The 26,008-nt window shown below is 39.8% G+C and overlaps 2 protein-coding genes across 6 annotated transcripts in view; both read left to right on the forward strand.

The window, feature by feature from the left end:
- The first annotated feature begins 1,257 nt into the window (after positions 1-1,257).
- Positions 1,258-6,944, forward strand: ecm1b (extracellular matrix protein 1b). 2 transcript variants are annotated; one of them, XM_034228063.1, is made up of 9 exons: positions 1,259-1,514; positions 2,740-2,796; positions 2,982-3,047; positions 3,143-3,423; positions 4,362-4,567; positions 5,281-5,554; positions 5,635-5,834; positions 6,120-6,207; positions 6,393-6,944. In XM_034228063.1, the coding sequence occupies exons 1-9, from the start codon at positions 1,445-1,447 to the stop codon at positions 6,555-6,557; spliced, it is 1,407 nt and encodes a 468-aa protein (XP_034083954.1). In that variant the 5' UTR covers positions 1,259-1,444; the 3' UTR covers positions 6,558-6,944. The 2 variants fall into 2 exon arrangements, with proteins under 2 accessions (XP_034083955.1, XP_034083954.1); XM_034228064.1 differs by lacking the exons at positions 2,740-2,796; positions 2,982-3,047 and having other exon boundaries at positions 1,258-1,514.
- Positions 6,945-7,829: 885 nt separating this feature from the next.
- Positions 7,830-26,008, forward strand: part of LOC117553935 (phosphatidylinositol 4-phosphate 5-kinase type-1 alpha-like) — a 19,000-nt gene continuing 821 nt past the window's right edge. The window contains exons 1-16 of one of the 4 annotated variants that reach the window (XR_004570205.1): positions 7,830-7,953; positions 11,827-11,861; positions 12,039-12,122; positions 12,326-12,456; positions 12,910-13,027; positions 15,009-15,161; positions 15,325-15,624; positions 20,229-20,464; positions 20,562-20,645; positions 20,923-20,971; positions 21,225-21,309; positions 21,427-21,577; positions 23,316-23,448; positions 23,535-23,588; positions 23,668-23,767; positions 23,881-26,008. The exon at positions 23,881-26,008 is cut by the window's right edge and continues 821 nt beyond it. Coding sequence is in view for 2 of the 4 variants with exons in the window: in XM_034228071.1 (XP_034083962.1) it covers positions 7,908-7,953; positions 11,827-11,861; positions 12,039-12,122; positions 12,326-12,456; positions 12,910-13,027; positions 15,009-15,161; positions 15,325-15,624; positions 20,229-20,464; positions 20,562-20,645; positions 20,923-20,971; positions 21,225-21,309; positions 21,407-21,577; positions 23,316-23,448; positions 23,535-23,588; positions 23,668-23,767; positions 23,884-23,898 (1,794 nt within the window). In the remaining 2 variants the exon portion in view is untranslated. Of the gene's footprint in view, positions 7,954-11,826; positions 11,862-12,038; positions 12,123-12,325; positions 12,457-12,909; positions 13,028-15,008; positions 15,162-15,324; positions 15,625-20,228; positions 20,465-20,561; positions 20,646-20,922; positions 20,972-21,224; positions 21,310-21,406; positions 21,578-23,315; positions 23,449-23,534; positions 23,589-23,667; positions 23,768-23,880 lie in introns of all 4 variants that reach the window. The other 3 variants (XR_004570206.1, XM_034228072.1, XM_034228071.1) reach the window with 3 other exon arrangements.

A 26,008-nucleotide genomic window follows, 5' to 3' on the forward strand; every position in this document is an offset into this window, starting at 1 on the left:
GATGTGCTCTCAGTGTTTTGTCTCCCTGTTCCTGCCTGTTGGCGTCAGCTGATAGAGGTGTTATGATTCTATCTTGTTATGCACAATGTTGATTATACTCTCTGGACTAAATACATGGGTCTTGGCCGGGTCTAGTTCTTCAGAATTGACGTGGCAACTCTGCCATGAAGTCACCTCTGACTCTTTGACTTGTTTTGTGAATTCTCTGGCCGAAGCTCCAAATAAACCCATCAGCGTTTGCCATCAAAGCTCCAGCTCTCCCCGTGTCTCCTTTGAGTCTGTGACTCCTCCTGCATTGCTACACAGAAGTTCCCCCCGCAGCCTTTACTTGAATTATTATTTAAGGATTTGAGGCTTTGATTATGATAATTATATTTTTTAATCTTACTGTGCAATTCAAAAATGCCAACACACCCTTTAAGGTATCGCACTCAGACAGAGAATGGTGATCTATATAAAAGTACATTGTAGGGAGTACTTTTATACTTTTATGACCTACAATCATTGAATATTTATGATATTTCTATAAAATAAATAAATAATATAAAATATTAGAATTAGTTCATTCATTGTCAATAGTCTGAGGATAATTAGCTGGGCCTTATGGCAGGGCAATACGTCTTACACATTGGCTAACAGCCAGTGTTAAAAAAAAAAAAATCATTAACACAGTGCTCATCAGAGTTTGGAGAAGTACTTAAAATAAAAGTACCAGAGTGTAGGAATAGTCTGTTAAAAGTAAGTCCTGGTCCTACAATCAAAATGAAAAAGCAAATAAGTATTAGCATCAAAATATACTTAACGTAGTAGCCTACTAAAAAGTACTCATCATGCTGATTGGCCCATTTCAGAAGAATATATTACATGTTTTTATTATAATAATGCATTGATGTGTTCATCAAAGCTGCAGCTATATTAAATAAATGTATACTGCAGGGTATGTGAATTTACTCTAGGTGTAATTAAAGTCTGATTTAAGAGTTGATTACATTTCACATCATTAATCCAAACCTGCAAAGTAACTAAAGTTATTAAATAAATGTAGTGGAGTAGCTACACTATTGACCTCTACATCGTAGTTGGGTAGACATACAAAGTAGCAACAAATACTCAAGTTAAGTAGGCCTCCAAATTAGTTCATGTTACTACACATCCCGTCCAACAAGACGTACCCATGATTTGAACGGAGCACCTATGAGTCATGTTGTAAACACTTCCTTCCCTCCCTCTTTTCTTCCTCACCCCGTCTCGCCCCCCTGAAACCCCACAACTATAACATCTGTTTGCACGGTTGCGCGTTTACGGTCTGACAGACAGCAGGGCAGTCTCTGTTCCACCAATTACCGGCCGGTGTGTGTGTGTCTCTGGGCGGCCTCTCTCTCTGCGCGAGGACAGACAAACAGTATCTGCGGGACAAACCGTTCACGACACTATACTCTGCGCCATGGGGTCTCCTGCGGCTCGAGCCTGCTGCACAGCATTGGTCTTGGTGTTACTGAGCTCAGCATCCGAGGGTTGGTAGCCTACTGTTATGTTCCCTCTTCTTCTTCTTCTTCTTCTTCTTCTTCTTCTTCTTCTTCTTCTTCTTCTTCTTCTTCTTCTTCTTCTTCTTCTTCTTCTTCTTCTTCTTCTTCTTCTTCTTCTTCTTCTTCTTCTTCTTCTTCTTCTTCTTCTTCTTCTTCTTCTTGTTGTTGTTGTTGTTGTTGTTGTTGTTGTTGTTGTTGTTGTTGTTGTTGTTGTTGTTTTCATGATAGAAGTTGCTTCTTGACTCCATTTTTGTTCGTCGAAACTGCTCTGCCTTCATTTCGCAGACCAGCTGACATTAATCCTCCTGTCGCAATAAGGACTTGTATATCACAGTAGCCTACACGCAGAGTTGGGAAAAGTACTCAGACCTTGTACTTGAGTGAAAGTACCAGTGTGTAGGAATACTCGGTTACTAGTCAAAGTCCTTCAATCAAACATATTATTAAAGTAAAATAATGCAAACGTTTTAGCATAAAAATATACTTAAAGTACCAAAAGTAAAATAAGCCATTATGCAGATTGGTCCATTTCAGAATAATATTGTATGTTTTGATAATTATTGATGCATTAAAGTGTTATAAAAGCTTGTAAAGGTGCAGCTATAGTTTTAATGACTGTGCATACTGCAGGGTAGTTTGTGAATTTACTCCAGGTGTAACTAAAGTCTAATTTAAGTGTTGATTATATTTCACATCATTAATCCAAATCTGTAAAGTATAACTCCTATTAAATAAATGTAGTGGAGTAAAAGTACACCATTTAACTCTGAGTTTTAGTGGAGTATAAGTACAAAGTAGCATACAATGGAAATACTCAAGTAAAGTACAAGTACCTAAAAATTGTACTTAAGTACAGTACTTGAGTAAATGTACTTACTTCCCACCAGTAAAACTTAGTCCAAGCACTTTAGTGCAACTTGAATATTATAAATGGTAAATCTTCTTTATTCAGTGTCAATATTAAATAATGAGTCACTGACTAAATAAAGTGTTGTAATTAACATTACTCATCACATTGTCAATGATTGAGTACATTTCTCTGATGTTACAAAAGTTTACTTTAGTAACATTTGAAAGACTTGAAAGACCATTGAATATAATGGTCACCACTGGTTCTCAGTATAATTTGTGCAATAACGGTTGCATAACTTTTAATGGCTTTCTGCCTCTTTCTCTTTCCCTCTTTTCTCTTCGTTGTGTTTACAATTTCCAGAAGGGAAAGCCGTCGAGCAACGCGAGGTCACCTTCGACATTGACGAATTCATGCAAGGTGCGAGTTCACAATACTAGTGCAGTATCTAATCAAAAATAATCTTAGATGTTCAGAGCGGGATTTTAAAACATAAATCATATACCACATCATTATTTCTGTCCCCCTGGTGCCCTAATATGGGTTGACACTGGCAAATATATATATTTTGTAAATCCTTGTTTTAAAATCGTGTTGTCTTTCAGAAATGCAACTACCCCATTCCGCAAATACCTGGAAGGTCCAGGAGCTAGGCTTGACAGCTAGAGGAGGTTCGTATTTATTTTCCTCCCTTAACTTTTAATTGAATTCCCCTGTCGCTGTATTTGTATCAAATAACAGTATAATTCCTGTCTTTTCCTCTAAGGTCGACCAAGTTTTCGGCCCCGTTCCGCTGGTGGCCCTCCACGGCTGGAATATCCTGTTGAGTTCCCCCTCGGCCAACCGACTTTCGACAATATCCAAGCCATCTGTATCAATGGAGACCATCGTCCCCGTTACCCAGACTCGTACTTTCCTGTCAGTGGTTATGGGAAGTTGAAGCGAATGGCCAGTTCTGTCAACGAGTTAGAGTACCTCTTAAATGCATGCTGCGGGAGCAACCACACGTGGGGGATAGAGGTGACGCTGTGTTGCGCCTCAATGGCGGTGAGTCACTTACAGCCAATTCAGCTATTTCTTCAACTCAGTATAAAAGTGACATTATAGGATATCCTGCATCTTTTAACTTTAATTGTGCTACAATTTTTGTACTCCACCTTGTTGACAATGTTTTTGCATTATCTTGTCATTAGACTCAAGATATTGGGATCAACCGAAGCTTGATCCCAATTCGTGTTAATTTATAATTAAAAAAACAAGATCATTTTAATGTTATCCACTTAATACTTTATGTGGAGGAATGCTCTCATAAATATGATCTTAATTGCCAACTTCAGTAACTTTATATTTATATTACCTTAGTTCCTGAAGCTTTGTTTGATCATTTCTATAGCGTATAGTACTCCAAACACATTTGTGTGCGTGTTTTTGTTCTACCCTGGACATAAAAAGGGCAAAACACATTCTTCACATTGCTGAGATGATGGTACTTGCTTTTGGGAACAAAGATAAAGGCCTTGGGTGTTTTCAGCTGGTAAGCCCATTATATGCAGCCCAGCCTGGCATAACAGACAGGCCTTGGCATGAGAACCAGAGGATCGGTCTGAAGGCCAAGCAACAAACATGCCTCCAATTCTTTAGTGAACAAAGCCTTTTCTTAATCTTTTCGCCTAATATTTGTTTTTGAGATTTGTGTAATTGTGTCTTAAAAGATACTCTATATATTGCAGCTGGCCCATTCACTTAAAATACAGTCCATGCAGACTTCATGTCACTATTAAAAGACGAATGCATACATACTGACTGTTTTTTTGTTTATGCTGTAAATATAGAAAAACCTAAAATATGAAGCATTTTCATTGTGGGTTATACAAGAATATAATTGATTATATTTGATTATAACTAACTTTCGTTTTAAGTATTCAACATACTATAAAGCTCTCAACAATACATACTGACTGTCTGTGGTTTTGTTCCAACTACAGTGGAAGTTCGCAATCAATTCCTACTGTGAGGAGGACGCAAGCATAAAGGATCGTCAATCTGAATGCTGCAAGCCGAGGGGCAGCGACAGGCTAAACTGCTTCCATAACGAAGCTCCGAACCCAAACTACACGGCGACACAGGAGCTGCCGGTGCCACAGATTCCCTCCACTGAAACCTTTGACTTTACCCCCACGGATTGTCCGCGGTATGAATTGAATTTGATAAAATAACCACCAGTAAACAGTTGATTTTGAATGTTAACAAGTTAAACCTTCTTAAACATCATTTATGCTCCTATGCATAGGATCAAATCAGAAATCAGTTTCAGCTTTTACAATGTTGTGAAAACATTTCTCAATATTTTCTAAATAATTTATATCCCATGAAAAGACACACATTTGGACACATTTCTGTCTATTAAACTATTTAAATAACTTTTTTTAAATAGGCTTTTCATATGCCAAAACACATCAAATTGTTTTATAATAGGCCTACTATGAGGAAGGATTTTACTGCTCTGGAAAGTTATGTTTACGGCAATCATTTTACATTGTACACTTGCCGGTATAGTTCATTGACCAATGCAGGGCTTTGTCCGAGAATGCTTCATTGTGATCTAGCAGTTGAGCTAGGTTTTATTGTTTTTGCTGAACAACCCTCTGTCTATTTAGCCTGAGCCATCTGTATAAAACCCAAGCTGCATCAGTGGACTGGTCCCATTCTTATGAATGACAGGGTGGCTATTTTACTACAAGGCTTAACTCACTCTGAAAGCAGTTTTGTTTGAGTCTTTTTATGGAATTTCAATACAAATTAATTGTTACATTGCAAAACACACTTAGTTTGGATAAATAGATCCTAGAGGTACAGTAGAAGGAGGTCAGGTTTCACTCTGACCATGTGCCTCATACTTTACAGGAAAATACAGAGTCCGTACGTTCCCAGAGCACAAACAAATGTTATACAATCTCCTAAAAAAGACTTCAACTTTCCTCCCGGACGACCCTCTGCTGACAACATTGAATCACTGTGTCGCGACCAGAAGCTACGCCCCCTCTACAAAGTCAATTGCCTTCGAAATTCAGGCTATGAATTGATGTCCCATCAGGCAAAGACCATTAATCGTGTAGAGAAGGGATTCAAACAGTGCTGCAAAAAGAAGCAGGGTGTGCTCGAGTGTGCTGACCAGAAGGTAAACCAAAAAACATAAATATTTTCCTTAATTTAGTAATGTTCCTGCCTTCTCATGACCTTTCTCTATTTGTGTTTAAGTGGCGTGAGGAGCTTAGCAAGTTTTGCTTGAACAAGAACGGTGAACCAGTGGATTTCGAGTGTTGTTTTGACAACGTGGAAGATAGCCGATACACCTGTTTCAAAAACCTTTCTCCTGACCCATATTATAATCTGACCTCCGCTGCTAAAGAGCTCTCCCTTCACAACATCTGTGACACTCACAAGATCATCACGAAGAAGTAAGAACATACTTCCTACATCTGGCCTTGGATCTGTTATTATCTTTGTCTTCTTTATCATCCTCTTTCATGGTGCTTTTTTTTTGTGGCAATGGTAGTTCCTTTCTTTCCGTTTCTTTTGATGCTTTTGGTCATTTCTTGTCAAAGAAAATACATTTGTACCAAGCAGCCTCATATGCTAAAATATATTTTATGTTGAAATGTGATAATACCACCTATCTACAGTATGTTTTGGTGTGTCTGCATTATGTACAGAAACAAAGTAATAGCTTCATTGTGTTTTAGGTTCCCTGTTGGTTTTCCTCTCAAGAGCTTTGTGAACCAATGCTGCCCCCTGTCTGAAGAAGAGAGGGTCCTTTGTTTTGCGCAGGAGGTGAGTCAAACAAGGAAGGGTGTCAGTACAACATCTAGCAAAAAAAAAATCAGATGACAAAGCCTGAGCAGTGAAAATGTAAATGAAACATTTGAAAACAAAAGTTTAGGAGCTATTAAACAAGATGTCAGATTTTCAATTGGCTTTTTCTCTTTTGTCTGATCTTGTACTCTCCATCAAAACAGCTCATCGCAGTATCAAAGCAATGTTGGAATTCTCCTCCATCTCTCCGTCACTGTTGCAGCATGTCTTCACACGAGCGGCCGCAGTGTATCTCCAAAATTATTGTGAATGCCATCACCAAAGCCTCCAGTGAAAAGAAAAAGTGCCCTCTCCCCTATATACTCTGATGACCTTTGGCTGCTGATCCTATGGCACTGGGCCATTCAGGGAAATATCAAGCTAGCAGCAGAGATGACCTCTGATCATAAACAGGAAATATTTCAGGTCTGTAAGGGAATGTGGACCACATTATAGCTTCTGCCAGTTTTCTTTTCATCTTTTTATCTGAGATCAAATTAGAAGCTTTGTTATCACAAGAATACATTTAAAAAGAAACATACAACAGTGTTTAATTCTTGTTTTACTGTACAACTATTTTCTATGGCTACGCTTTACATATTTGATTATGGATGCATTTTATTGATTGATTTGGAACTGCAAAATCAGTTATCATCCTTGTTTTGTGTGTAGAGATCATATCTACAACAGTTATAATAAAAACGTATTGAAATATACCATTTGTGTTGTCTACTGTCTTCTTACATGCAAGGTTAGGTTGTGTGAGTCCTTCGTCTTGCCTTACTTGTAAATGTCTGCCTGGCTACACTAGATTTAAATTGGCAGTAATGACAACACTTGTCAATTTAATAGTTTGAACTGCTGTTCACCTGTTACAAACCCCTGTAAAAGTAATCTAGTTATGTTTAGTTCAATTATATTTTACTTTGTCACTAATGACACACACAAACATAAGAGAAGTACTTGCAAAGACTTCAGATATAAAGAAACAAACATTAAATAACATGTGACTCAAAGAAGGTGTTGAGGCATGATAAACACAAAATCAGCCCTTTATGAATGTAAAAATATTTCAACAACATTGCACATATTTAGTTAATTTGGAAACTATGTCTGATATACTCTCAGCAGTTGAATTATACTAAAGTACCAAGAGTAAAAGTAGCTACTCATTATGAAGATGACCCATTTGGCCCATTTCAGAATATGTTTTGGTGATAATTATTGAGGTATTGATCAAGCTAGGTAGATATTGTTTAAACTAATTGTGAATTTAAACCAGGTAGCCTATGTCTAAAGTATTGAGTATTAATCCTATTGTTTAACATTTATCTCGAATAGCAAAGTAACTAAAGGTAGGCCTACTGCATAAATGTAGTGGAGTACAATATTTACCTCTGAATTGTATAGTGGAATAGAAGTAGCATAAATGGAAATACTCGAGTAAAGTACCTCAAAATTGCTGTCAAGTACAGTACTTGAGAGTAAATGTACTTAGTTAGTGAACCCCAAGGTTATTCTAAACTTTTAAACTTGAGGTACATGAATATGAAGTAGAGTAAAAGTGAAAGTGAAGCGGTTCCTCTTCGGTCTGCTGGCGGCGCTGTGGCGCAGCTGCGAGCCGAGCATCAGAGCCCTCTGTCGGCTCTACAGTCTGGGATGAGAACAGGCAGACCGTAATGGCGACTGCTGGGACGGCAGACTCGGGATCAACAGCCCCGACAGGTATCTAGTGTATAAATACTTCTCCTTTTGTCGTCTTCAAACGAACATAAAAACATAACCGTGTGTCATTTTATAGCGATATTAACCGTGGGACTCGGGGACTGTGGCTTTCTCACGTCCCGGTTAGCCACTTAGCCAGTTAGCATCGAGGCTCTCACCCTAACAAATGAAACAAGCAATGTGTAGCCTGTTAAACTGCCTTGTAGATAAACCCCAGTCTGGTGCTAATAAGCTTTAACCAGCGAGCGGACAGTATTTATATAGAATTGTCTATTAGGATGCATTAAAAAATAATTCCCTGGACCACGTTGGCTCAAGCGTTGGCTCAAGTGGTCTGTTTTGTTATCAAGCCGGTGATTTGTTAACGCTGTTTGAATGCTAATGAGTTAGCTGGAAGCAGGAGGATAATTGCAAGGTTTATTACATTTATTTTGTAAATGTGTGAGAAGCTGCTGTTTGAATAGGGTCTGTCCATCCATGGGAAACTACCCTGTTATAGCCCGTTACACCCCTCCCTTTCCTCTGTCTGTCCGGGTCTGTGATACAGATAATTGATCCCAAATTGGGAAATCCTTTTGTTATAGCAGCAGTATGTTCAGGCATTCAAATATACAAATATTCAAAAGGTGGATTAAACTACAAACATGATACAATAAACAGCAAATATTAACATATCTACAGTAGAAAATACATTTATCACAAATGATACACAATATAACATTTCTGGATACATTTAAATGTTCTATAAAAGGCCAACAATACTGCAGCAACAGAAATATAGATGTTTACTACAGGAGCAGAGTAGCAACAGATCCATTTGTCATTTAGTTCACTCAACACCAGCCCCCTGTCAGTTAGCGTTAGTGTCCAAAGATTCACAGTGATATATTATGGAAAAAAATATTGATCTTATTGATTTCCTACAAGTTTGTCATGCTAACCCAGATAATGAACAGTCATGTCCCTGTAGTGTATGACATGTTTGTCCACCTCTCTTGATTTCAGATTTTTGTATGATGAATCGGTCATGAATTGGTCTTTTTCAGTGACCACAAAGAAACAGATGGGTCTTATTCTCTAGACAGGACAGATGATGGGGAGGTTGCTAATCCATTTAGTTTAGTGTGTCACTTATTAGCTTTCCTGTCTAGAGAGGAGTTGCTTTTGCTGTGGTAACCACCCAGTCTGAATCAGTGAATACAAATAGTGCCTTCAAATTGCTCTTGTGGCTCCCACATGGCTGAGAGCATAGACATTCACAAATACAAGACACAGCAATCTGTGAAATACACACTCGCAGACATTTGAGTGACAGTAACATAATGTAATATCCAGTGCAGGAGCCTTGATTTGCCTTGTTTCCTCATCAGGGCAAGATCCTGTAGATTCATGTTGCTATGATAAGAAGACAATTATGTTAGAAAACTGTGCGTGTCCCATATTATTGCTTTGTGTATGCTGCGGGCTACATGTGAACAAGGCTGGCAGGGAGTTGTTTAGTATACAGAGAGGAACAGATGGTTTGCCTATTGTCGTAAGGCCTGTAACTGAAGAGCTAAAGTCATTCTTAAGTAATTGGGTTGAGTTGGGGTGGGTAATTACTAGCCTGAATGCTCAGTGTCGGTTTTTATCAGTGTCTGACTGCAACTAAAATGTATTTTCATTAATGTAATGATTATAATCTAGTTTAATTGTTTCTTTGGTATATCAAAAAACAAACATGTGTTAAATGTCCATCACAGTTTTGAAAAAGGCCAACTGGTTTATATAAAGAGCCCATTCTGTTAAATATAAGGTAATGCAGGAAAATGTAGGGCATGTTCATATTTTAGAGGCTGAAAACAGTACTTCTTTTTACATATAAAGGTACTTTTACAATGAATTTGTTATAAAAGAGTTGGTTATTATGTTTCTATTGATCTACTAATTGATTACTGCAGTGTGTGTTATTACCAGGGCCAGTTTCATATGAACTATTGAAAACATTGCAATGTGATCAAGTTAGGATAGTTGATGGTTATGTATATTCCTAATACATTTTGCTGCTAATTATTCTAAATGAATGAATCAATAAGATATTCTGTGTATAAGATGGGTGGGAAATAATTAAAATACTCATTATGATTTTCCAACTATCAGTCCAATACCCAAATATATTACTTATCAAATTGAAGACAAATAAAACCAGAAGGTTTCGGGCACTAATATTCGTATTAAATTGAGTAATCATTCCAGCTTTACATGGTACATTTCCTCGTACCTAAACACAGTCAGTACATGTGTTGTTCAGTGCAGCTCCTTTTCTGGGTTAAGCTGTTAAGGCTGCCTCTGTCCTGCTCCACAGATATTAGGACTCAGTTCTGGAGGAGAGCATTTCAGCGAGGTACTCGCGGCATGGGTGTGCGTGATCAGAAACTGCACGAGTAGTGATGAAGAGTTGGGAATGTGTGCAGAATGATGCTCATTGTTTCCCGGTGGATTGCAGTGTGTCCCTCCTTGTTAACTGAGAGACGTGCATGGCATTCAGTGAGTCTGCCTTATTATTAACACACCCACCTTTCCTGGCTTGTAGTGTCCACTTACTGTGCATCTCCTGGATTGATGCTGGGCGTAGATGCATTTTCACACACAGGAAAGGTTGTTTAATCTACCCAACATCCTCTGTATATATTGACCTGTGGCACTGCAGCATTGAAGTACATGTTGCCATTGGTTACAGGCTAGAGGTGCTTGCAGAGTGGGTGAGAAGTAGGTTTAAACGGCAAGTTTACGTAAGGACATAGGAAATCATGTATTTCTTTGTTTCTACTGGGCATATCTTACAAAACTGATATGTGCTGTGATTGTTACCATGCCTACCCAGGAGGATAGGTTTATTTGTTTGGGGCATGTTTTTAATTTGATTTCCTATCTTTGGTAATCAAACCCTTACATTTTGCTTCTTGATGTCTATAACTCTCAATATGTGTGTACTGTACCTTAAAGACACTAATCCTCTGCTAATGCTTATCAGTACGCTCAATTCAACAAACAATAGTTACGACGGCATTAATCAAAATAAGAAATGCAAAGTTAAAGTCAGAAGCAAAGTAGGCTGTTGCAGAAAGAGCTAGGAATGGCAGATGTTTTGAAAGGAGGCTGTGACTGTAGATATACCTCTTCAGGGAGCAGATGAATCTGGAGCAGCCAGCTCAGGGGAGGAGTAGTTCCAGTTAACATAGAGCGGAGGTATCGAGAACTGCTGCCACATTTAGGCCTGGGCTCATCATTGGCCTCAATTAGCCAGCAGAGGGTTTCTTAAAACATTCTTTAACAAACTCTTTTTAAAAAGGTGCCAACTCAACCTTTGACAATTATTTCACGCATCACATTTACGCTGACCATTGTGGTTGGCATTTACAAGAGTTTCGATAAAGAGATAGTTAGCAACCTTCAAGAAAAGCAACTCCAATGTTCTGCACTTTAAAATAAAATGTAAGGAGTCTGAGTTTGAAGAAAGCATAGATAACTGCTTCAGTTCACTGTCGGAAAGGACTGTAGGGGTAATGTGAAGAGGTATAAAAGAGCATCAAATAAAAAGGTGGCAGGTTTGCTTCTTCCCGTGTCCACAGCAGTACAGTGCTTTGCTTGTGTGCGTCATTCTGATTCTCCAAACTGGGGGCGTGCAAACCTCCATTTACTCTAGATGATAAACTGAGTATGGACTGAGTATTTCATACAACCCCACAAAACAACCTAACTTTCCCTTTAGGTTGAGTCTAAACAAGGGGACGAGCCGCCCCTAAAGGTTTTACTGCGTTTTCACATTTTGTTCTCAAGTGTTTGTGTCTTTGTCCCATTGTAACTCCTAATTGAACCTTTTTGTGTCCTTAGGGACCAGTGGCATCCGAAAAATGGCCCCTTCAGAGGTATGGATGTCAAAGAATGTGTTAATAATTTGCTTCTCTATTATGTACCAATCCGAAGTCAAGTAAATGTTGATCCAGCAAACCCATCTGCATATTAGATTCAGCTCGATCTTCGGTGTTCACTAACACACTCACCAGACTATATTTAAATGTTTTCCTCTCTGCCCCTCTCATCAGTTGCCTGGCACAACTCAGAGTATGAAGAAGACCATCGGACACCGGGGGGTGGAGACCACCACCGGAGAGACCACCTATAAAAAGGTCAGAACAGGGTGGGGGTTGGTCACACCAGTGGGTTGTTTTGTTACATGTAGCAGAGTTGAAAAGTGTAAAAGGTGGTCATACTTTAAAATTAGTTTGGGACTTTCTCTCATTAGATGTACCAAGAATAGTGACGAGTGAGTCATGGGGGAACATTTAGTTTGTTCTGGGGTTTACTATCTTTTCCTCTCTGACCCCTCTAGACTACGTCATCTGCCCTGAAAGGTGCCATCCAGTTGGGCATCACTCACACCGTTGGCAGCTTAAGCCAGAAGGCGGAGAGAGACGTTCTCATGCAGGACTTTGTGGTGGTCGAAAGCATCTTCTTCCCCAGGTTGATAACAGAAGTTGTTGTTGAATAACCTTTGACATTAACAGTGAACAATTAGATGTTAATAATGAGTATTGATGTGGTAATATCATGTTTATTGACTTTAAAATCATCACTTAAATTACATTTTGTAAACTTTTGTAAAGTTATTGTTACGGACTCTGTCTCCAACTCCGTGCACCCATATTTTAAGTGAAGTTTATTTCCAAAAGAGAGCATCTTTCAGTTGAAATCCAGTATAATCTAAGATAAAGATACATTTAATTTAGCTTTACTTGTATTTGTTTGTATTAAAAAGCTTTACTAGTGTTTGTTTGTATTTAAAATGTTCTATTGATATTGCGATAATATTGTTATTATATCATTTGGCGGGGAAAATCATTCACTGAATATTTTGTGAATGTTTCATTGTGAATTTGTGTTTAATGGCTCTCTCCCTCTTTGATGTGTTTTCAGTGAAGGCAGTAACCTGACTCCTGCTCATCACTACAGTGACTTTCGCTTTAAGACCTACGCTCCAATTGCCTTTCGTTATTTCAGGGAACTCTTTGGCATTCGACCAGATGACTACCTGGTCAGTACTTGCACAAACACACACTTCCATGTTTACAGGAACTGCCCTCCTGATAGCTTTAGTCACTGTCCTTGTATTCAGTGGTTTTAACCTGTGCCCCTTGTTGAAGACAAATTATGAGACTCGGTTCCAATGAGAGATAATAAACCTTAACCCTTGTGTTATGTTCACATTTCGCACCCTTTGGTAATGTTCGGGTCAAATTGACCCGGGACATATTTCAAGGTTTAAAAAAAATACAGAACTAAATTCAACATGCACAATTCCTTATATATATTGTCTTTAACTCATTCCCCAACAATATAAATGAAATATATGATTACTTTTTGAAAATACTTTTTGCTAGATCAAATTTAACAATGGAAGTGTCCATCGTTTTTTGTGATAAAAATGTAATTTATGTTAAAAAAAATACACTGTAATAAAAACTAGGTTTACATTTTGCTCATGCTTTTTTAGGACAAATGTAAATGAAACATTTTTTCATTAATGTTTATTATTTTTAATCTGTCATATAATAATCAAAGCCCTGAAGGAAATAAAGCAATTTAGCAGCAATTGGAACACAAGAACCACAGCCAAAAGTATTTGGCTGTGAAATAGAGATGATGAAACCTCCATATTAATGACATAGAACAGATATAAACACAAAGCAAATAAAAACAATTAACAGTCACTATTCATAAAATACAGTATATCCGAAAAATATATTGATGAAGTGACGCTGCAGAACATCATGTGAGTCAATGGGAAGGTCCGTTTAGGAAACACATGATGTACAGAACTTCTTCGTGTGTATAGCACAGATGTACTTGTTGCAGTTGCTGCATGTAGTCTGTGTCTTGGAGTCCTTTGAGGGTCCACAGACCTCACAGCTGGCTGTGGGGGGTCTTTTAGAAGTTGACTGTGGGGGTCTTCTTGCGGCTGGCTGTGGGGGTCTTCCAGCAGCTGGCTATGAGTCAAGTTCATCTTCCAATTTGCTGTCAAATTCTGAGTTTACCTCCACATTATCCTCATCTTCAGAAATGTCTTCCTGTTCCACTTCACCGTGTTCTTCTAATGCATTCCACTCACTCTCATCCATTATTAGCTCCAAGGCTCTGAGCAGAATATCTTTTGGCCATTTTGTTGGTAGATAATTGTAGTTCTGCACTACACTGTTACTACACTGAGGTTATGTCTCTGTTTAGTCCCTCCTCCGGCGTGCAGGTGCGAGGGGGACAGTGCGAGAACATTTTAAATGTTTATACATTTCTGGAAGATCTAAAATGTTTATAATGTTCTAGGATAGTTTTGTGTACACACTACAAAGGGTAAAGATCAAGGGAAAACAGGATCAAACAGCTTCTCTGTGTGTGTGTGTGTGTGTGTGTGTGTGTGTGTGTGTGTGTGTGTGTGTGTGTGTGTGTGTGTGTGTGTGTGTGTGTGTGTGTGTGTGTGTGTGTGTGTGGTGTGTGTGTGTGTGTGTGTGTGTGTGTGTGTGTGTGTGTGTGTGTGTGTGTGTGTGTGTGTGTGTGTGTGTTGTGTGTGTGTGTGTGTGTGTGTGTGTGTGTGTGTGTGTGTGTGTGTGTGTGTGTGTGTGTGTGTGTGTGTGTGTGTGTGTGTGTGTGTGTGTGTGTGTGTGTGTGTGTGTGTGTGTGTGTGTGTGTGTGTGTGTGTGTGGTCACTTTTTTCATATTTCGTGCTTTCATGTTTTTGTCACAACTAAATTATTTTTCTACTAGCTGTTTTTTTATATAAAGAATTTAACACACAATCAATGTATGGCCCTGTAGTTGAACAATTACCTTGGAAACCTGTGAGAGGTCTATCGTACTGTAGTTTATATCAAGTCCCCTGTTGTTTTATAAAATACTTTTCTCTTGGTGACTCCCCATTTGGTTCAGAAAACCACTGTTTTAGTTAGATAAGATTTTTGGAAATGCCAACGTGTTTGCCTTGTTTCAATTGGACACTGATGCAGACTCCTCTTCCTCTGTAGTATTCTCTGTGTAATGATGGTCTGATCGAGCTGTCTAACCCCGGAGCCAGCGGATCCCTCTTCTATGTCTCCAGTGATGACGAGTTCATCATCAAGACTGTTCAACACAAAGAGGCAGAGTTCCTACAGAAACTCCTGCCTGGATACTTCATGGTGAGCCTGACGAATGCATACAACAGGAAGTGGGAGGCTGTTCCATATGAGAGATTTCAGTAACTCTGAGAGTATGAGGCTTAAATGAGAGCAAGTGCTAATGTAGTCTCTCTAAAATAAAGTGTGCCATATATCTCTTTTTCATTATCCTCTGTCCTTACAGAACATTAACCAAAACAAGCGCACCTTGCTACCCAAGTTCTACGGGCTGTATTGCGTTCAGGCAGGAGGAAAAAACATCCGTATTGTTGTGATGAACAATCTTCTTCCTCGGATCATCCCCATGCACCTTAAATACGACCTGAAGGGCTCCACCTATAAGAGGCGAGCGTCCCCTAAAGAGAGGGAGAAGGCCGTTCCCATTCACAAAGACCTGGACTTCATCCAGGACTTGCCGGACGGGCTGCTGCTGGAAGCCGACAATTTCAATGCCATGTGCAAGACTATACAGAGGGACTGCCTGGTGAGTCACAGACTGGTTTTTAATTGGTCGATTCATTTTTACTCAAGCTTTTCAGCCTACATGGGAGTACAGGACACATCTGTTACATTACATATAAGTTTATTAAAGTACCTAATCAAACTCATGATATATACGCCAGCTGAATACATTATCATCTTGCCCTTACATAAACCATACTGCATTTTCTTCAAAATACGTGCATTTAATATGACTTAAAAATCCAAGTTTTAATGATCTTTTCAAAAATATTGAGATTTAAAACCAAAGTTAAAGGCACCTATCATGCAAAATGCACTTGTTGATGTCTTTTATACATAAATATGTGTCCCCGGTGTGTCGGAAAGCGTCAGAAAATAAAACCCGCTCTCTTTTTTCTTCCGTACCCAAATCTCTAAAAACGGGGCTACAACGGAGCTGATCCAGATTCGCGTCCGATATGACGTAATATTGGAAATGTAGGCTGGCTTTACACCAACAGCCCAATCAGAAACGTTGCTATCAGAAACAATGCCCGACTGTTTTGGACGTAATATGGTTGGTGCATGTTTACATTAGCATCGCTAACACTCAGAGCTAACCTGTACTGCACAGAGCATGTGTGTGAAGAAGCAGGAAATAAAAAGGAACTCACCTTGTGGTATAACCAGCAAGAGAGAAAGCCTTTGAGCTCCAGACTGTTTCAGAAATAATCCATGATATGGCGTTTCATCACCGCAGTATCTGCCGGTAGCATCTCCCGCATGAGCTCAGCCCCCTCCTATTTTTTTTTTTTTTAATAACGTTTTTTTTTTTTTTTTAAAGCTTTATACCCCAAATCAGCACTTTTGAAACAGGAAGTGAAATAGAGGGATATGAGGCATGGCTAGAATGGGTGATCTGTTTGGTATTTTGAGCAAAACACTTCATAGACATTTTTTTAAATATATTTTTATATATCTGAGACCTATGCTATTGCCTAAAAATAGCATGATAGGTGACCATTAATTTGTGAATCAGATTTTTTATATAAGTATGTATATATATATTTTTTATTAATAATGCACCAACAAGTAGAATGATTACATTTCTGTGATTTTCTAGACACAATAAGCAGCATGTTCGATAGACTTTGAGGAGAAATATATATTTTTTATGTTCAACTCAATGTTATTTTCAGAGACATCTATACTTTCTCTCAAGGCAGTCTTTCAGTGTTGTTTGTCTCTGATGCGGCTTTCACACCAGCGCTTTTCCCGCTCTAGCTCCGAGCTAGAGCTTTTCTGATTCAGCTCCGGTTTCCCTTTTCTGCTCCCGCTCTGTTCACACCGCCCAGAGCCCGACTGGTGCTGCGGCTGCTGCGTCATGACGTCACCGTTTACATTGCTGATTTGCTCCCCAACGGAGCTCACAACAACAACAACAACAACAACAACAACGGGGACTGCATCGGGTCGATGATCGTGTTGCTTTTAATCATACGAAGTCAGATTTAAATAAAATAACGACTTCTCCAAGCTTATACTTTGCTCCAGAGTGCCGTGGTTCATTGTTTATTAATGTGTTTCAGCGGCATTTACCGACCGCTGCAGTGCTGCTCGTCCACTGGAGTTTATTCTCCCGTTAGCTCCGGGTTAGCTAATACTTTAGAGCGGGCTCTCTAAAGTATTCACTGTCTGACTGTCACACAAGCAGCTGATACATATCCCCAATTCCCCTTAAGTGAATGTGTGTCAGTCTGAATTGACGCTGTTTGGCATCACAACGCTGTTATTGAAGTGTCTCTGGTATAAAATGGGTGATGTTAGCATTAGGGTTGCCAACCGTCCCGTATTAGCCGGGACGTCCCGTATTTGAGCCAAAAGGGGCGTGTCCCGGACGGGACTTTGTTTGTCCCGGACTCCCGTGTAAAGGGAAAAATAAAAAATATGTTTCTGTTTGCGCACAATGCAGTGTGTCTGGCTGCGTGCCTGTGTGTTTGTGTGCTCTATGGGAAGGGCGCTAGGACCGCTCAGTTGACAGGGCAGGCACAATGCTCGCACGTGTGTGTGTGAGATTTTCTCCGCTGGGCCGCGGGCACCGCATCATTGTTTGTGTGGCATGTCAGTCTGTTCGAGAGGGGTCTGCCTGCAGACCTCCACTCTCAGGACAGTTCCGATGCAGACCTCCACTCTCAGGACACCTCCACTGGCAGCCTGCACCTGAACTGTCCTGAGAGTGGAGGTCTGCAGGCAGGCTCTCATGGCCTGTTCAGTCGTGTGGGAAAATGAGCGCTGCCGGTGGAGGAGGTGATAATGAAAGAGGAGAAGAGAGAGAGGATGTGGTTCTGGGCCCTGGCCCTTCTAAAAAGAAAATAATTGTGTCTTACAACAAACAGTGGGAAGAAAAACACAGTTGGGTAAAGCCCATTAGTGGAGATCTGTCTCGGGTCATCTGCACCTTGTGTCGAAGGGAGTTTTCAATAGGTCACGGTGGAGAAAACGACCTGAAACAGCATGCTGGCACAGAAATGCACAAGCGAGCAACACAAAATAAAGGTGCATCAAATATAACTAAATTCTTCGGCAGTTCAACTGCAGAACAAGACAAAGCTGCTGCATGTGAGGTAACATCACGGCACCACGGCATCTATTGCACGTCTGTCCGTCCTGGGAGAGGGATCCCTCCTCTGTTGCTCTCCCTGAGGTTTCTCCCATTTTTCCCTTTAAACTGTGGGTTTTCTTTGGAAGTTTTTCCTTGTACGATGAACAGAGGGTGTCATATTGTCATACTGATATTTTGTACAAACTGTAAAGTCCACTGAGACAAATGTAACATTTGTGATATTGGGCTATATAAATAAACATTGATTGATTGATTGACATCAGTGTATCACACTGTGTGATACACTGATGTTACCTCACATGCAGCAACTTTGACATTTTGAGGGTTTTGGGGGATTTGACCCCCAAAAACATTTTCGAACTCTAGGGCTGGCTCCCCCAAAATAATTAAATAACATAACCCTAACCCTAAACCTTAATAAAGTAATAAAAAAAAGTAACTCCGCCAGAAACCCAAAAATCTTCACGGGCGCGGGGGACACATGCATGTGTCCCGTTTCTCCATTTCTGGAAGTTGGCAACCCTAGTTAGCATAGCAACCGAAGCTAAACTGACTACTTGCTATTGCTATCCTATTGTGGTATAAGCCGTTTTCTACAGGCACATTTTACCGGCGTATTTTTATTATGATTCTACTTGTGATAGTCGGACACGACAACCTGTGCAGCCCATGTATTGATTCCATCCGATAGCTGCTATAATACAAAACAACACGCCTGCCTCTCTCCACAATGATCAATAACAGTGAACGGATGGTCAAAGTAAGGTACAAATAAACAGAATCACACGAAGCCTGGTTAGTGTTGCCTGACTTTAGTGTGTTTCTTTTTATAAATGTGTGGTTGCCTTTTAGTCACTTTGCTCAGCACTACTGCTTGTAGGCAGGCATGACGAGACTCTTCAGTCGACCCATGTTCAGGGGAGGTGGGTTTACTTTCCTGCACGCCTCGATGTAAGCAACGCCGCCTCTTAGCTCCGAAGCTCTTGCCTCTAGACCGACAATTTTTTGGAGCTGGAAGTGAACCGGATTCCGGAGCTAAGAGGCGGCGCCGCTGCGGTGTGAACAGGAAAAAACTGTACTCTGGAGCTGAAAAGTACAGTTTTTGTGAAACGCGTTGGTGTGAAAGGGGCATTAGTGTCGAGCCTCTCCACCGCTGACATCCCCAACAGTCTAGTGTTGCAGAAATGACTCAAGCTTGCATGACATTGCAATCTAATACTTTGTTTACTTTGAGGGACGATTCCTTTTTAAAATATGAAAGAGACAGGTGGCATTATTGTTCCAGGTAATACAGGATGTCATTTTGTGATGTATAATGTGGGCTTGTCCGACTTGAGAAAGCCAAACGAGTTATAAAACAAAGGCTCACATCATTTATTCATCAAAATAACTCTTCCCATTAGAGGTTAATCTGTTTCTGTGGTTGCTTTGTGGTCACGGCTAGTTAGCTTCTCATGCCCACTTAAATGTGTGTACCAGTGGTAGAAATCGCCTTCTCACTACACATTTATTGTTTACGATGGTTTCTCAATCGCCATGACCATATCTTTCAATTGGTTATTTTCATTGTGTGTACACTGCTGTGTTTATTGTTTATTGTTGCCGTTGGATTTGCTGTTGATGCTGTATGTTACTCACCTTAATTTTATTGTATAAATTGTTGTTCAAGTACATTTTTATTTTGTTCCAGCAATTTATACAGTACTTTATACATAATTTCTTACTGCTATTTTTCCTTTTTTCCCTCTAATCTTATCAATACAGTTTACAGAAAAATAAAATAAAAAAAGGTATAAAAACACAACACATTAATAAGTGATAGTAAAACTGGTTAAAAAAGACAAATATAAAAAGGATGAAGTTGCATTTTTTTCACAATAACGATGATTTGATTACGTCCAGCCCCAATTACTGCAGGGTTGTCCTGAGCATGTGGAGTGTTGCCTATGCGAGTGCACGTGTGAACATGAAAACAGCAGGACTGATTGATGCTCATATTAATTGTATTTCTCTCTGTCATGAAGCTCTTGCAGAGTTTCAAGATCATGGATTACAGTCTGTTGATGGGCATCCATAACATGGACCAGGCCAGTCGGGACCGGGAGCGTAGCGGGGGCAACTCTGGTGACAGTGGGGGGTCGGAGGGAGCAGTGACCCCAGATCAGCGCCGGCCACAAATTCAGAAAAGTCTTTACTGTACAGCCATGGAGTCCATTCAGGGGGAGGCCCGAGGGAAGGGTGCTTTGGATTCAGAAGACCAGTGAGTCTTATTGCTCAATGTGAACATATGTTTGATTATCATTTAATCTGTGACTGGGACATGACAATGATATGTTGTTGTTACTCTGTCTCTCCAGCATGGGCGGTATTCCATCTCGTAATAGTAAAGGAGAGAGGTTGCTGATCTACATCGGCATCATCGACATTCTGCAGTCCTACAGGTTTGTTCAGCAGCAAACAACTGTTTGCCTTGAAACCATACATTTGAATAATTTCATCCTGATCATAGAATACAGTCTGTTTCCCTCTTTGTGTTTTGTTTGGGTAGCTGGGCCAACCAACCTGGCAGTTTAGTGCTTATTAGTCCTGTGTGTGGCCTGGGAGACAATCCCTATGCTCTGGGTCCTGCACTGAAAGCTTTGAATTCATGAGAAAGCTTCATTCCTACATAACTCATTTAACTTCCAGTAAATTGTTTAATTATGTCTTATTATTTAGGTTTATTAAGAAGTTGGAGCATTCCTGGAAGGCCTTGGTCCATGATGGGGTAAGAGCTTACACACTGAATGTTCTGGAGAGCTAAACAAAGCCTCATCTGGAACTGGAGCGGACACAGTTTTTATAATAGAAAATTGAGAAAACAAGACCCTTTTATAGATGTTATCTTGGGCTCAAAGAAAAAATTGGTTTCACTAGTTTAAATTGATTACTAAATGGCAGATTCATAGATAGTTGTTAATAAATGGATAATTCTGAACAGAAAGTATTAAATGGCTCTGCTTTTGTTTTTGATACTTTAGGACACAGTTTCAGTTCACAGACCTGGCTTCTATGCAGATCGTTTCCAGCAATTCATGTGCAACACAGTGTTCAAGAAAATTCCACGTAAGCATGAATATGCATGTATTCAGAAATCCCATGGGTGAATTGTCTTGGTTCCCTTAGTGACCATATGCTCTTTTATAACCTCCATCTTTACCAGTAAAACTTTCACCTTCTAAGAAGAGTCGTGGTGGCGGTCAGGGCGGCCTCCGGAGGGCCCCCACCCTGGGCGCTCCCCCCCTGCTCTCCAACGCTACGGGACAGTCAGCAGTCGACTCCAGACTGGTCTACCACAGCCACTTCAAGAGCACCGACTCAGAGGCCGACAGCGGTGAGACTGACACCTCACGAGCAGTGTGGACATTAGACATTATTATTACATGGCTTAGTTGAATACTCGATTCTGATTGGTCAATTCAGAACACGTGACAAGTTGTTAATACCGAACAGACAGACCGCTGTCAAGGACTTATTGACCGTTGTTAAGGACGCTCACATCTTCAGAAAGAAGTCCGGTCGATTTAACTGTATACAGTTGGGCATGAAAAACAGCGCAGGTGTAACGGGGCAGAAACTCTCCTTTTTACGCAGCGGTCCAGACATAGACATCAAACGGCGACACATATTCAGTTGCCAGTTACTTTGGCATTAGGGCAGGGATATCTAGATACTTTCCGAGGTTTGACATAATGAATTGTGCTACTTTTAAAGCAAGCAGCGATGTTTTCAAATCTGTAATCAAAAAGCTCCTCAAAAACGCAAGCAGTTCCTGCCGTTGGCTTTTCAAACTGACAAGAGACGCTCTAACTGTTTTTCAAATGTAACCGTTTGAAAAGCAAACTGTCTGATTGTCTTTAGTTTTCCGCTGTCGTGTGATAGCAACATGGAGGATTTTAACATTAATTTGAATATATTTGGAGGAATGGTTAGTGGCTGATGAGTCCCCAGTGAAGAAAAGAAAAAGACAAGAGGGACAAGAAAACAGCGGAGAAGTAACGGGCAGAAACCCTCCTTTTTACGCAGCGGTCCAGACATAGACATCAAACGGCTACACATATTCAGTGTGCAGTTACTTTGTCATTAGGGCAGGGATATCTAGATACTTTCCAAGGTTTGACTTCATGAATTGTGCTACTTTTAAAGCAAGCAGCGATGTTTTCAAATCTGTAATCAAAAAGCTCCTCAAAAACGCTATCGAAGCAGTTCCTGCCGTTGCTACGTTAATTCAAAGTAACAGTAACAACGGACTATTTTTCTTAGCGGATGCATGTCAATTTAAATCAATACATACAACTATTTTTTAAATCAATAAAATCATTTTCTAAATCCATAAAAGCATTTATATTAATATTGGGAGTCATAACGTTACTTTGTTGAGAATGTGGCCATGTAATAAGCGGGATAATGTGCAGCGACGCGGTCATTATGGGGAAAAGAACACCGACAGGCTGATCAGGAGCCCGACGCGTATCCCTTACTTCTACAACCGCTCATACAAACAGCTCTTACACTTACAGTTTGAATCCTTTTTAAGGATTTGATCTTACATTTATTTTTGATTGGGTATTAAAAAAATCAATGCTGACTCAAGAGCATGCTAGGACACGATTGAGTGCTGACGTTATTGTCCAATTCTACAGTTTTATGTAAAAAGATTTGAATTACATTATATATTTGTATTATTAAAATAATTGATTTAATTTTGCTCTAACCCAAATACACAGTAAACTACACATTAGCATCCTTAACTTAATCCTTTCAAATGTATTTGAACTACTGTGTGTGCTCATGGCCCTTCAGTCTCTGCAGACATTTAAATATTCAATTGCAGAATTACTGTCGTAACTTTCTATTTATTTTGACTTCTTTATAAAGACAGAGTTAAGAGCAATTATGTGGTTTAAGTACACATCATGAATCTGATGTAGACCTTTCTTAAGACCTTTTACAAGAACACATTTTTGTTTAAACTTGAAGATGTTGGTGAATGAGGCAGATATATAATTGTCATGTCTGTGCTCTGATTGGAGAAACTGAGATTTGGTTTCTTAATGATACTTTGTTTACAGGCGTGCAGTTCGGCAGACCAGATCTTGTTCCGAGGACGCCTCCGCTTGGAGAAAACCCTGCGGACTACGAGGCCAACCTGTCCACCTCATCACTCGGCAGCACAGGACTTGCTTCCACCTCTCCACCACTACGGTAAAGCCTAGATCATTTATTACCTCTATTCTTAAACCTCACCTTCACACTCTGTTAATGTATTTTGTGTTTACCTTTATCCGTAGGTCTGTAGGGGTCGAAGTGCACAAATCAGCCAACACAGACTTGGACCATCACAGGTACAGAAGGCAATGATAAATGTTTTTTGTTTATTTATTGTCTTAGGTGTTTCATAATGAAATCTTATCTCTGTTCCAGTTTTGGGGACGAAGGGGCTATGGATAATTCAGGCAACCTGTCTGGGAACGAAGATGTGATTTCACTCTCAGACATCGTCCCTGAGACCAACATCTGCTTTGTAAGTCTAAAAAATGGCATTATACTTGGTAATAAAAGATTATTTATAATTGTATCGTTGACGTGGTTATAGTTGTACATTTGTTGATATTGACATTCATTTCATTTTCCCAGTAGATAACAGATATCTGAGGATGACGTGTTTCTGAGCGAGGTGAGGTGGGTGGAAGATTAAAGAGAGTGAAAGTCATCCATCCTCCACGGACCCTCCATTGCACCTCAGTTCTTATCAACCGTACCGAGTATACAGGGATCGCTGGATGAAGCAGTGAGGTGCAGTGGAAGTTGTGACAATGAAATAGCAATGGTGGAAAGTTCAAGAAGAAGCCGGTGAGCGGTAGGTTTTACCCTTCGCAGCCTTCAGCCTCCCAAAGCCCAATTGACTTTGATTTACACCCGGAAGAAAAAGGTGTATGACCCTGAAATTGTCAGAATGACATTGTTTAAACAAAGATTTTCTGTCATGCTCACAACATGAAGGAAGCTTCAATGACATCAAAAACTAAACGATTAGATGTACATTGTTAAAAGTCCATGCCCCCAGTCACCAGTGGATGGTGAAGGCAGTTACATTTCCCATGAAGAGACAGTCGTGGTTCTTTGAGATGGCACCAACAGCCTTTCAGCAGGAACATGCACATCAAGGGCAAAGCCTGCATTTGTAGGAGTGAATATTTCCTGCAGAGTCTGGATTCACATTTCCATGGTTCACACCTAAGTGTTCCATTACCGCACATCCATACCCCCTTTTATAAATCATCATGACCAGGTGCACTCTGAGCAATTAACACTCCTTTTTTGAATCAACATGTGCTGCTGTTGACTCTGTAAACATGAATGCATTTCTTTTAATCGATTGAGATGTACATTATTTGTTTGAATTTGGATTTTGGATCGATGGGTTTGAACCTAAAGGGTCATTTTGTTTCAAGTTTTGTTCTAAGTTATTCTGTTGGAGGCCACGGTGGTGCTGCAGAGGTCCAGCTAGATCTTGCCACTGCTGAATGTACATTACAATGTTTTTCTTACATAGAATGTGTCTTATTAACATGGCAGACCACATTTGTACAACCCTGAAATCTCCCTCTCTGAAGTGACCATAATGTGCTCATGCAGAGAGAATAGCTGCTGCAGAGAGAATACTGTTGCATTGCTCTTAAATGAAGTCATGGTATTGAGCTAGTAGAAGGGTCATAATTCCCAGCTACTGTCCTCCATCTGTATGTGCCTTTACATGTAGTCCCCTCCTGGACATGTAATATATAACTGACATTTCTTACAGGTTAGTGTTGGAAAAACCTGCCTTATCACTACAACTAAGGTCGTCAAACTGCCATTTGTATGTCTGGACCAACAAACAGGGCATCAAATAATTTCAGATTGTGTTGCAACCACTAGTACAATCCCTCTTTTATTATGTGATGAGTCTAATCGCATTAGAGTGGTTAATCTAATCCTTTTTAAGTTAGAATGTCTTTTATTTCTCATTCCTGCTGGTTACAGAAATGACCCATGCCCACATCCACTTTTGGACCAATATTAATAACCATGTGTTCAACTAATATTAGTTGTTTTAATATGTTGTCTTACTCAGATTTGATGTGGCTGTTGATCTAAAAACATATGCTTTGTTTTCACTTAATATATTGTGTTTATGTTGTTGAGCTTTGTACCACCAAGAGATATTTCTGATACAGAAATGTGAATAGCTACATAGTTACTGTAGCACCACTCAAGATCTTAGACATCTCACTGAAGGAGTTACTGTGTGTGGTTGGTAGGCACATTTGGTCTGTGAAGCAGAGAGGGAGAAGGGGAAATGTGATTTGTGAATATAGAAGAAAAGAAAACTACTTTTTGTTTATCAATGCACAGTTGAAGATTTAGGACTGAGTCTTTTGTTGTTTAAGCCAGTCGCGGCACCAAAGAAAGGAGAAGGGGGAGTTCCTGCAAATGTTCAGGATCCAGTACCGTTATCATGAAAATGAAATCAGACGCTCCTCATTACCTGCATGGACTGATATTTTGTACATGGTAATAACACTGGGTTAACCTGTGTTTTAAGGATCTGTTATTACTGGAACTGGATATTTGTTTTTTTTTGCTAAATAACTTAATGTCTGATAAGATGTATCTGACATACATGTATTGTTTATCAAAGATTTAGATTACTTTGTGGCCTGAGACATTTCAAGATGCAACCTCCACATTCCTGTTAAATTAAGTACAATTGTGGTAGCTC

This window comes from Gymnodraco acuticeps, unplaced genomic scaffold (genome assembly GCF_902827175.1).
Source record: "Gymnodraco acuticeps unplaced genomic scaffold, fGymAcu1.1, whole genome shotgun sequence".
Taxonomy (NCBI): domain Eukaryota; kingdom Metazoa; phylum Chordata; class Actinopteri; order Perciformes; family Bathydraconidae; genus Gymnodraco; species Gymnodraco acuticeps.